This window comes from Triplophysa rosa, linkage group LG9, assembly GCF_024868665.1.
Source record: "Triplophysa rosa linkage group LG9, Trosa_1v2, whole genome shotgun sequence".
Lineage (NCBI taxonomy): Eukaryota > Metazoa > Chordata > Actinopteri > Cypriniformes > Nemacheilidae > Triplophysa > Triplophysa rosa.
The window spans coordinates 1,531,004-1,543,831 of NC_079898.1; the positions used below are offsets into that span (position 1 = coordinate 1,531,004).

The 12,828-nt window shown below is 40.9% G+C and overlaps 1 protein-coding gene across 1 annotated transcript; it reads right to left on the reverse strand.

The window, feature by feature from the left end:
• Positions 1–10: 10 nt before the first annotated feature.
• Positions 11–12,420, reverse strand: chs1 (chitin synthase 1). Its single transcript, XM_057342858.1, is given in 19 exon segments — positions 11–123; positions 205–271; positions 2,644–2,861; positions 2,953–3,063; positions 3,757–4,100; positions 4,219–4,343; positions 4,434–4,968; positions 5,048–5,227; positions 5,593–5,877; positions 6,374–6,574; positions 7,179–7,413; positions 7,557–7,622; positions 7,721–7,868; positions 8,001–8,165; positions 8,249–8,344; positions 8,436–9,526; positions 9,932–10,117; positions 10,254–10,389; positions 12,374–12,420. Coding segments are annotated over 19 exon segments (4,308 nt in total). The 3' UTR covers positions 11–51.
• Between the last annotated feature and the right edge of the window lie 408 nt (positions 12,421–12,828).

Sequence of the window (12,828 nt, forward strand, 5' to 3'; positions counted from 1 at the left end):
CTGTGACTGCAAATCAGTATGAGAATTAAAGACATGAGATTTAAAACAGTTTTATAAATCATCACTTGTGATAATAAGACCATTTGCGAATTGATTTTCAAGCGTTAAACCGTCATCGTCCTCCTGCGGAGAATAGAAAGCATTAATTAGACATATGGCAGATTGACATACAGTTTGAAAGCTCTGAATCCAACGTGGAATTACCTCATCTTTTTCTTTGTAGTCTTTCTCTGTGCCTCTGTATGACACCACGTGGATAAGAGTGTATACTCTGCAAAGAGAGGATGTCACGTTAAACATCCCATTAACAACAACTAATGACGTATAGGACGAGTTATTCACAGATTCTTATTCTGTGACAACTATATTTAGAAAACTAAAATTTTCCATGTAGTCAAACTCCAAGGGTGTGTCCACATAACACATTTTTTTTGTCTAAGTGTGAATGTTGCCATCCAAACCCTGGTGCGCATCAAACAAGTGGACTGAGACTGCTGAAAAGATGGATCTTGATACGCTTTCAAACGAACTTTGGCATGGTTCAACAGAAATATGCACACAACACGGCCCAAAGGCACCAAAACCAGGAAGCGATAACAAGATACGACCCAAAAATCAAGTGATATGGTAATATAAATGGAGTGTTTGTTAGATCTGTGCTTGTGTGTGTAACGGAGGAATTCCTGTCATTGTTTTGACTGCTTTAAACACTTTGTGAGGCCTTTGCGAGTTACCGGCTTGGTAAAAAAACACCATCAGTACATTCAGTACACTGAGCATGTATAACGCAGCACACGGCATTGTTTTGTCTGGTAAAATCATAAAAGCTGTGACTTGTCGATATCTTAGGTTCGCCTTTAAAATGCCAGTGTGAACGCTAAGCAAACCAGGACTAAAATGTATTTGTTTTTTGTTTGGTTCAAGAAAACCAAGAGAACCGGACTACAAATGTGAACACACCCTCACTTGGTTGTATAGGTTCTATCTGTGAGTTTATCCCCTGATAGCACACATACATCTATTTGATGTCTGCATTTTCATCTGCAATACATCTGGCAGATGCTGTTTGCTCATCTGCCCTACATCTCTGAGACGTCTGCTGTCAGATGCCATAGACCTCTAGAAGATGTCTGTAAGATGTGTATGATTTAGAATGGATGTACAACAGCTCTTTCTAGGATGTTAGCAGATGTTTTTACACAGCAGATGTTTTCCAGATCTTTAGCAGCCATCTTACAGAAGTACCTGTGCTATCTGGGTCAGCACTTTGAATGCACACAAGAGGAACAAACAGCCTCAGCTTTCTTTCATCCCTATATTTATCCCTAATTTTTTTGTTGTTGTTAAAATTAAGTTCTTAAAATGTCTTCAATTTGACTATTTTAAGCCTTAAACGACAAATAGTCTACTATTTAATTTATGGAGTCTTAATTAGAACAATAAACATTAGCTTGTTTTTTCAGTTATAGTTATCTCTACAGAGAAAACCATTTTACCTGTAACACTTTCTGTGGAATAAAGTCCAGGGGCCTCCTTTATAAAATGTTGTGTAGAAACCATCCTAAATTAGATTTTATGATCATTTCTCAAAGTGTGTATGTGTGATTCATAGAATGAACGCATCACAGAAAATGTGTGTACACCTCTCTTTGCAAATGATCTTGAAATTGCGTGCAACTGAACTCCGCCTTGTAAACGATATCTAATTAAAGCAGTGTTTCGGCCTTAAAATGATGTCTCTTAAATTATTTCAGTGATAGAACAACTCTTAACCAGACAAACTATCTGAGTAGCCTCATAGCCGCTGCAAGCACACTCTGTAAGTTTTGTGTTCAGGTCGGTACACACAGCCCCGCCCATTCCTTGCCCGCAGAAGAGAGTGCCATATGGTTTCCAAACAACATTTCTGCATTCGCCAGGTCCATCAGCTTAGTAAACAAATTCACATGAATTGCGCTGCCCACGGGGAAGCTTGTACAGCGACACTGGTAACAGACAATTACGCTTATCAGCCACATGGGGAAACCCGTGAGCAAAAGTTCTACAGTGTCGCTTTAGTGTCATTGACATAAAAAACAGTCAACATCCAAATCCTTTATGAGCAAGAATGGCTTATATTTCCAAAAACCTGCAGCACTTGAACAACCAAAAGTGCGTACGTCTGCTCAGACCCTGACATGGCATTAAGCACTTTTCCATGTCAAAGACCGTCTTACTAAATAGGAACGTTCCAGTGGATTTTTGCTTACACACACTTAACGATCAGATCCATACGTACGTACCAATTATAAGTAAACTGTTTGTGTTGCTTGAAAAGTATTGCTTCAGTTCTTCTTTTGCGAGACAGAACCTTTTCATTTCAAGCAGAAAGTGATCTTTCAGAATTAGAAGGTTCTATCTCCATTTGACCTGTTCCAAAAATCCCCATTTACCAACCTGATAGAATTTTGATATTGTACATTAAGAATAAATTTAGTTTCTCAGTCTTTTTCCATGTATAAAAGTCTTGTTCCCCATATCATTTTTTGCTACACGGAATGCAAAAATGATGAAGCGCTCAAAACTGCTCAGAATGCAGATAGAACCTTATAAAACTCCAAGGTGGCGACTACTGCTGTTAACATATGATCATTTTGATGATACCTGTGGTAGAGCATAGCCAGGAACTGAACAATCAGAAGAACGGCAAACGACAGCAGGAACATCAGACTCAAAGGTTCCACCTTCAAGGGCTCGTCTGACAGAGTACCATTTGGAAAATATTTTGGAATCTTGATGCTTAGAACTTCACTGCCGATTGCTTGAAGGAAGAATGTGGCTACAACCCATAGGACATTGATTATGAAGTACAAAAACACAGCCTGCAGAGGAGAGAGAACAGTTTTTTGAAGGATGAGTTACTATGTGGAATTAACGGACGGGTAAGATGATTACTTCATCTGCAAACATTACCTTGTTACGCAAAGACTTTAGTTCACGTGTCACTTCTTTCTTGTGAGCTTCGTCATCTTCTATGGGCTTCAGATAGCGCTCTATAAGCTTCTTCCAGAAATCATCTTCATCCTGTTTATGTTAGGAAGAAATTTTCTTCATTTACTTAAACCTTTGGCAATTTAATAACCAACGATAATGTTTGTGTATAATAGAGACATTTACAGTTCTGTGTGCGGTGTATGAAATCAAAACCTTTACTTGCTAATAGTGAGCTTCATGCATGATTTAACCAGGCAATCAATCATCCTGAAGCATCATTCAGAGACGCTAGCTCACCTAACTCTGACCCTACCAGAGCCCGAGGGCAATAGCAGGTTAAGCAGAATGTTGTTCCAGACCGATCTCCTGTCTTGTCACTTTAAACACCATGATAAGCTCTTTGCACTACATCTTTTTTTAAATATCCCTGCTTGTAAAGTTGTATCTGTATTTTTTAATATGTTTTTATTCTGTGTTAGTGTTATTTGAATGCACCAAGGGTCTGAGAGTAACGCAATTTCAATCCTCTATATGTATGTACAGTACATGTGGCACAATTGACAAAAAAGCAGACTTTGACTTTGACTATCTCCAGTTCATTCTTCTCATTTTGCCGAGTTAGATCCTGTCAACTAGTTTTATTTTAAGGATAGAAAATGGGGCGTGGTTAAGTTTCATCAACCTCAGGGGTAGTTAACAGTCCAGAAACATGGGTCCCCTTGTAAAATCGGATTGATCGATCGTAATGTGTTCCACTAGAAGATGTTGTACACTAAAGTTTACCTCAGAGAGTTTCTCAATCTGTGGAGCCACAAGCGTCCTCTCAATGCCCCGCTTGACACGACGCTCCAGTCTCTCCATGCGATTGGTCTTAAGGATGCGTCTGGCGGCTTCGTTCAGGGTGTACTGCAGTTCCTCAAGCTGACTCACAGTCAGAATGTCCTCAGGACCCACCTTATCTCTCAGTTCGGCATTCAGAGTGTCTGTGAGCATCAGCACCAGCTCCTCACACAGATCCTCATGGTTCTTGTTCCTCAGAGTGTATCGGATCTGCTCCTGAAGGTTTCTCTTTAGGTTCGCATAGGTCAGTTTCTTCAGGAACACTTCCCTCACAGGTTCCACCCAGTCTGTCCATTTAAAGAAGAAGCAACTTCTTTAGTATTTCAATGACATTTCTTTTTCACAATGTATATTCTTTTAAAGCATCACTAGACACACATTACAAATTCACCAGTGAACTCTTACCACCCTCGGGCACGACTTCTATTGCCATGTCTTCAGGATTATTGGAATCATCGTTATCATCATCTTCATCGTCAGAGTCATCGCTAAATGAATCCTTTTTTTTATCGCAGCTTCTGGAACTCCCGCTGTAATGGATTTTGGAAAAGGTTCCATTTTTAAGCAATCATTTGTTAAAATATCTCCTTCTGATCCAAACATTGGTGCATTTTCTTTACCTTCTTTCAGAGTCAGTGTCGTCGTCCTTGCTGCGCAACAGGTTCTCTTCGGACTCGGCTGTCTTATGTGTCACCTGTTTGTTGTGGTCCAACATGTGTTTGTGTGTGTTGACAGCGTGCAGGTTGTCATGAGTGGTCTGAGACATGGGCTCAGTCTTGACAGCAGCATGTGCGTTGGGATTGACAGCCTGTTGAATTTGCTGAAGGACAAGGTTTTCAGTCTCTTGGGTGATTTCCATTTTCACATCCCAGCAGCAAAGTGTACAGTCTCGATTGCAAACGACACCCACTCGCTTTTTTTGCTCGGTGCCTTTGTTGGATTCTCGAGTACCCCATGAAACAATGTGCATGTTGACAAGGGAATATATGGTGAGGAGCAGATAGCCACTGGGAATACAGATGAAATACATGAGACCGTAGAGGATCAAAGTGAACTCCTGAGGGTGAAGGATGGCCGTCACCATGTACAGGATGGCACCGGACACCAGGAAGAGTCCGGTAGGGGTTATAAATGTTCCTTGTTTAACCATGTCACCTAAAACCAGAAATCCAATCAGATGGAATATCAACAGAGAAACAAACAATGTACGGCAAAATAATTCCACGTTGATTACCGATAATGGAAAAGAAGGATGCAGTCATGAGGAATGCATAGATGACACTCAGAATGGCAGCGATTGTAATTTGGAAGTTGGTTTTGGCTACAAAGCATATGATCATGTAAACAATCGGAGGTATAACTGCTATTACTATGGAAAGAGTGCCTGGAACTCCAAAGACAAATTGGAAAGCTCCTAAAGTGGAAAAAAAGAGAAAAAGGATTGTTTAACATGTTATCAATCAGGATATTCCAAGAGGATTTGCACAAGGGTATTTTTATGACTTTACAGTTTCACAGAATCCTAAGGTAACTGATATATGAATGCAAATCAAATGTGTACTTTTGAACGTCAATCACAGAACGTTATAAAAACTCTTTACAACTTAGATGAATAACTTAATTGTTTTTCTCAGCATCAAAAGTTGGTTGGGATAAACGCTTGTAAATGTAAATGTCATGAAATGACAACCGTGAATATAAACATATTACATATAAATCATCAGTAATAAAAGGCTTATTATTATTAATGGTAGATGTGAGATTGTTTTTAATGTTCACCTGCGATCATGAGGGTGACAGATGCAGGTCCTAGGATTGAGGAGGACACAGTGAAGATCTGATATAAGATGTAGAGCATGGAGATGGAGGTGTTCCTCTTGACTGTTTCTCTTCCACTGTGGAGCAGGTCGAGCGTGTTAGCTAGTGTTGAAGGACCCCATCGGCGCCTTTGGTTGTAAAACTCCTTGAACTCTTGTGGTGAGTTGGTATAAGCATCTGAGGCGGCATTATACTCCACCCGCCAGCCCTGCTGCAGGAGCAGAGTGCACAGCCAACGATCCTCACCTAAACATGAGTGGATCAACCAGATTTACGTTTATTTAGTCAATCTTGTCCTAATGCTGCATTCTTTCTTTAAGAAATGTTTGTCAGAAACAGAGAGAGGTGCACTAGCGATTGCTCTTTTGTAGCCATGCCCGTTTTCACGATTGTGTTACGACTTGTGATCCGCATTAAACAAGCCTAACGGATAAGTAACTTGCCAAGTTTAAACTGTTAGTTTGTGGTAATAAGCTGACACAGATATTGGGGTTAACGCATGTAAGCACACTTTATTTACTATGCTGCAAAACCCTTCAAGGGTCGCCACTCGACTGGGAGGATGACATGAGAAATCACCAGAAACAACATACCGGGATATATTAAATTATTCCTTAATGTACGGTGACTGTGATTTGATAGTTCGGCAAGCAGTTACAGTCACTGTTGTATTGTCGTGACACCATCATACTTATAAAGACTTGTTTAATGCCTCAAATAGTCCTTCATCAGACAGATTTACCTTGATCATATTGCACGTATTCAGATGCTCTTGACGCTGTGGTGGTGTATCGCTTGAGAACGTTGTCATCCATGAGTGCAGATCCTCTGAAGAGGCTAAAACAGCCTGGACTGCACAGGACCGAGCCAAACACATGCTCGGCTGTCTTCTGAAGCCAGTGACCCACTGCATACTCAAACTTCTGATACCACACCATCGGCCCTGAAACCACCCAAAACATGTCAGTACTGCAGTTCCCAAGGGACGAGAGGCCATATATCTGTCAAACATTTTGTCAAATCAATTATTCTCATAAGTGTAACAAACGCAGATGAGAATTTATTTAGAGTTGCTTTGTGTGCCAACCACCAGTATTGAATTATGCCGAAGGGATTTATGGAAATGAACTTTGTAGTGGCCCTTAACTGCAGTTTTTCATACTTCAGTATACAGTTCCTTAGCATGGTTGCTGTAGTAAAACCATGGTTTTGCCAAAGGTACATGGTTACAACACTTTTACATGGTTAAATGTCCTAAGAGGGATTTAAATAGCAGACGAATCATTAGTGATCTACTTTATTGAGATTTTCATAGACTACATAGAGCGTATTTTATTGATTTTTAATTAACTGTCAATTAAACTGGACTATCACAAAGATCATGAAAACTTAACTGTGAAAACAGAATTCCAGCATTGTGTTTTGTGTTGACTATGCTTTCTGCAACAACTTGTAATATATATATATACAGTACAGTACGTGTGTGTGTGTTTATAACTATAATGTTAGCTTTTTTCTATTTCCCATACGTGCCCCGGGGTCTTTACCCATTCCTGTGGGGTGGATTCGTCCTCAGGCTGCTCCCACGGTCCTATACATTCTGAGCCGATCGACGAGCAGTATCAGGGCGGACGGGTGGAAGTCTGTGTCTCCGTCCAAGGCCATGATATACGTGTTGTCATCAGATATATGTCTTCTCTTGCTGTCATTATCATGAGCAGGAAGGAGATAACTCTCGCCATCTAATGATATGAGACTGGCACGGCATGGGTTGTTCTGTCTCTTTAAAAAACACACGCAAACACACAGTTAACGCCAGGTTCTGGACTGAGGTTCGATAACCTCTGTATGAGCAATGATACCTTAGAAAACACCACTGAGGAACGACTGAAGAATTACTGAAAAAAAAATACAGACAAACGCACTGTGATTTTCTGAGGGTTTTTGACGTTATATCCTTTCCAACCGAGCAGATAATACAGGTACATGATCTGAAGGGAGAATACACACACGCGTTCAGGTTCCGCGGGCTTTCATAGACCCTGGATTAATTGTCATGATATGGAAGGTGTAAGTCGTTGAAGCTCACCTGGGACCATCTCTTTTTGTTTCGAATCAGTGTTTTGTCTTTCAGGTGAACATAAAGCATATTTCCCTCTGGCATTACAAACATAAGACGACCACCGTACGGCGCTTCGATGATAGAAACTTCATCCGGCTCCTTATTCGTAAACACTCTGTCGACAAACGAGGAGAAAGTTTATTTAAACAGCATCATTGCGTTCCTGCATGATTTGTCTGCTGATGTGCAGTATATACAGTACAGTTTATATATATATATATATATATATATATATGAAAATGCCCACCTGTACACCTCCATGACAACATTTATAAGGTCCTGAACATATGTGTTGACAAGTTTCTTCTCGGTGTTCTTTTCTTTCATAAAGGCGTCGTCTACGTAAATATGACACTCAAAGTCAAAACAATCCTTGTGTTCTTCCTTTGGATCTCCACGGTATCTGTCCAATCTGAAAGCAACCGACAAACAAGTGCGATTCCTAAAGCAATACAAAAGCAATGATATAATACAAAAGCATCACTGTACAAATACCTGAACATAGAGGTCAAGATTTTCAGCATCTCGTCATATGTTTCGTGCCACATTGTAGCACAGAGGTAAATGACACAGTTTTCCACTTCTTCACTGCTGCGCGACAGAAAGAACATGAGAACAAGTTACGTTATGAACCCATTCGCATCGAAACGCTCTCACACATAAGGTAAAGTAATCACTGTACCTTCCTTGCTCCTTGTTTCTCGAACGGACGACTTTCATCTTGGTGTTGAGCAGCAGAGAGAGGTCAATGAAGGCGGATTCGTACAGACGCCGCACGAAAAGCTGAGACGTCCTTTCGATTCTTTGCACCTTCATTCTCCACACGTAATACGTGCACGCCATCAGGCCGAGCCACATGCAGACCCCCTCCAGCACCAACATGGAGAAGGGCCAGATTTCGTTTGGGCTGTTAAGCGATGTCTTGCAGATACTGTTGGAAATCTCCAGCATTACCAGCATCACAGGGGTGTTATTTCTGACCTTGATATCTGCAAGTTTGGAGCAAAATGGCCAGAAGGTGTTGTTAACGCCTATATAATTCTGGACGGTAGCCACTTCAGATAAATAGTACAGTTTTTCAGCTTGCGCCAGGAAAAGCGTTATTCCTAGGATTAGCGTGGCCGGACCGGAGAACGAAACGGGCAGAGCAAAACCGAACCTGACGGCGTGGATTTTGCAGGCCACGACTCCGAACCAGTGACACGCGGCGGAGCAGAACGCCTGCAGGAAAAACAGCACCAGGCCGATCTCGACTGCGCCTTTGGCTTTGTTGTACGCTGACCAGACAATCGTGGGTTGGGAAATCAGGCCGTAATACAGAAAGTACACCCCCATGGTGATGGCGATTCTGATGAGACTGGTAACGAGATATACCTTGTCTTTAAAACCGTCCAGGTCCCTCAGCATCTCCTGAATGTTGTTGCTGGCTTGAAACGGATTCTCCCACCAGTTCAGGGAAATCAGCAGTGATGCCACGATGGCGATGGCGATGTACACGTAACCGTCCGACTTTTGAGATGGGACGTAAGAGGAAACTCTCACGTAGTGGTCCACCCCCAGCAGAACGTAACCGCTGACCACCAGGATGATGGAGCAGACGGGATAGATGATCATCCATCTCTCCCGCTGCAGGCGAAAGACGATCTGGAGCACGGACGAGAAGATGCACACTCCTCCAGGGATGCAGAGGTTTGTAAGAACGTCGAACTGAGGCATCACGATCAGCACCAAGACGGCTGTTCCCAAGGCCACCAGGCTCTCGATGGCGCACATCTGCAGGAACATTCACAACAAATCGTGAGACTTCTGTGGTGGCATCTGTTGATGAACCAAGGATTAACTACGCAGGTTCTAGCAAACCATTTCTAATCTAATCTAAGCTTAGAAATGATATTATTTAGAGTAATTATAGAAATGTATCCACGCTGGCATGATTCCAACTGGTGAAGCTGATGACGAGCTTCAACAAGCAGCTGATTCAGCATAATTGATTCTTCCAGCACGGCGCCCCGTGTTTTATTACATTGTGGCATAGTGACTTAAACTATTAGTGAACCATTTCTTTCATTATGGGGGGGGAACACGAGAATGTTCTCAAGGTATGTGAAGGAACGTTCTCTAAACAGAAAGTATATGTAATCATTGTGTTCATTCATCTATTATATCAACTCAACTCACGATTCCCATTGTCTTCGCTTTGGGGGACACGTAGCTCTTGAAAGCACACTTCCAGAGAGACTTGAGGAACACAAGAACGTTTGGAGTCAGAAGGACACACATCAACAGAAGTGTGTAGAACTGACGGTCCACGTCGCTTCTCAAAGACTTTGGACTGCATAGAGTGGTCAGAACCAGCAAAGAACCCTGTCACAGAGATAAACATCGTGATTGGACCACAGCACCAACACAACATCTGAGTACAGGATGTAATCATGCTAGCAAGCAATGGAGTTTGGTGATTTGGTGCAGGTGAATGAGTGCAGGAATATTGACATTTCACCTTGCTCATGACAGCGCTGGCCAGCACCAGCACACCCACGACAACAGCCACCAGATTCTGTAAAAGTGCAAAGCATCTTCTCTTCTCCTCCTTCTCAGCTCCGATCGGGTTCAGCTGGAATGGGTCCCATGTGTCCCTGTAAAAGCATTCATTATGAAAGACCCAAAACTATATAAAAAGTGTACAGTATATATATTTATATATAATCGCTTTTATTGGACAGACGAACGTGCCTGGCCCGAAGTTAACTTCCAGTCTGTGTTTGGTTATAATAACTTATTTTATATTTAATATACATTCATAATCATTTATTGTACTGAATAAAACTCCTTGAATTAAACTACTCAACAGTTATTGATTCTTTGCAGAGGTCCACCGGAAGTGAAGTTTTGGCCACATAACATCATTCTGAGGACTAATAATAATGTTAATGAGGATGTGATACCGTGTGTTTCTGACTCATAATGAAGAGCAATGTGAACGTTTAATACTTTCCGGAGACTTCAGGGGCCTCATTTATAAAATGTGGCATAGAAACTGTCCTAAATTTGATTTTAGGAGAATTTCTCAAAGTGCATACCTGTGATTCATAGAATGAATGTTGGCACAGAAAACGTGTGTACGCCTCTCTATCAGCTGTGAACTCTATATATCGCAAACGATCTTGAAATTGTGAACAGTTTCAGATCTCCGCCCTTTAACAATGTCTGATTAATGTCAATGATACATGAAAGAGCACCTGTCAACATTACGAATGGCAAGAAGATGGCGTATATTTCCAAAAACCTGCAGCACTCTGACAAGCAAAAGTGCTTACGTCTGCTCAGGGCTTGACGTGGCACTGAGCACTTTTCTATGTCAAAGACTGTTTTTGTGCACACGCTCTACGATCAAATCCATGCGTATGAGGCCCCTGATCTTTTACAGATGAACTGACACTGAAACTCTCACCTGCTGTCTTCATTTGAATAACACATCTGACATACGTTATGGGTTTCCTGCCACTTCAGGTAGACAAATGTATTTGCTGATACGATGATTTACAGTACATTTGTTATTCAGGGTGATTTGGATGGTGAGGTATCTTGTATGCAAAGGATGTGAAACTATATGATAGGGATGTAATGATTTACCATACTGATCTCACGATACGACGTGTTTTTTATGAGTCAAAAAAATTACCCTTGCTCATCCGAGTGCTGTTTGTTTTTGTAAAAACATACAACTTCGTGTGAACGCTGGATCAATGCCGGTCCAGAAGAACTTCCCTTTTCAGTGTTTTTAACGCTACACAAACGTTTAAACAAAATACAACCAACAGAACATTTAAAACCGAATCAAAATGTTAAATCAATATATTTAAGATTTCATTTTGTATGTACCATTTGATAGAAAAGAAATAAAATCTGAAACCAGTGTTTATGGATGGTGACAACTGCTCTTTTATATGTCGATAACATTAATTAGACATTGTTTACAAGGCGAAGACCTGAAACAACTGTGCACAATTTCATTTGCGATTTATTGATTTCACTCATCTAATGATTGTTTTCTGTTCGTAGGCTCGCTCTATGAATCACATGTACGCACTTTGAGAAATAATCGTTGTTTCTTAGCATTGTTTCTATGCAGAATTTTACCAACAAGGCCCAAAGTTTTGACGGAATAACCGATGTCTGTGTGTGTGATCCATTCAGAGTTTTGTCCCTTTTAAACACTTGCTTGTTCCAAGTTACCAATCAGATAACAAAATAAATAATGACAGAAACGAAAAAACTGCTACCTTGATATAATCTCTGTAATGGAATGGTGTAGCTTGATGTCGTCCTGAAAATCATGAAAATTAACCATGGTTTTACTACAGTTAAGAGCAAATAAACAACGGTTACTGAAGTAAAACCATGGTCTTGCCAATACCAAACAAATGGTTCCTATAAAAAACCATGGTTAATTTCACAAGAGACTATAAGATCTAAAATCCGTAGCTAGTCATGATAGACAGTTAGACAAGTGGTTAAACAGTTCGGTTGAGAAGACTGGCTGTGCTTAAATAAAGATCTTGTTCATCAAGAACAAAACAGCGAGTGTAATGTAAACCCGTGTGATTGTGTATGGGTCACCTGTGTCGGCCCTCTCTCTTGCGTCCCCTCTGCTTTAGTTCCTCCATCTCAAAACCCTCTCACGTTACTCCATTCAGTGGTTGACAGGTATGGACCGCTCAACAAACTGAGCTGAATTAAATCTCATCTGAAATATCTCTGTCTTCATCATCATAAAAGAGTTCAAAGATCTCAACATCCTTATTACAGCGCTGATAGGAAACCTGTTCTCCACCTGGACCAAAGTTCAGTGGCACGTACAACATCTACAAAATCAGCTCCAGCGGGAAATACTCACATTTAGAAAACAGACAGATGGCCAGGAAATTTTAAAGAATCTTATTGAAGGATTATGAAGGAGTAAAAGATGTCCTTCCATCTGTAACCTGTCACCTAATAACTCAGTTGAAGATTCAGGTGTTAAGTGTTAAGCATATAATAATAGTACAATAAAATAAAAAAAATACCATTGATCA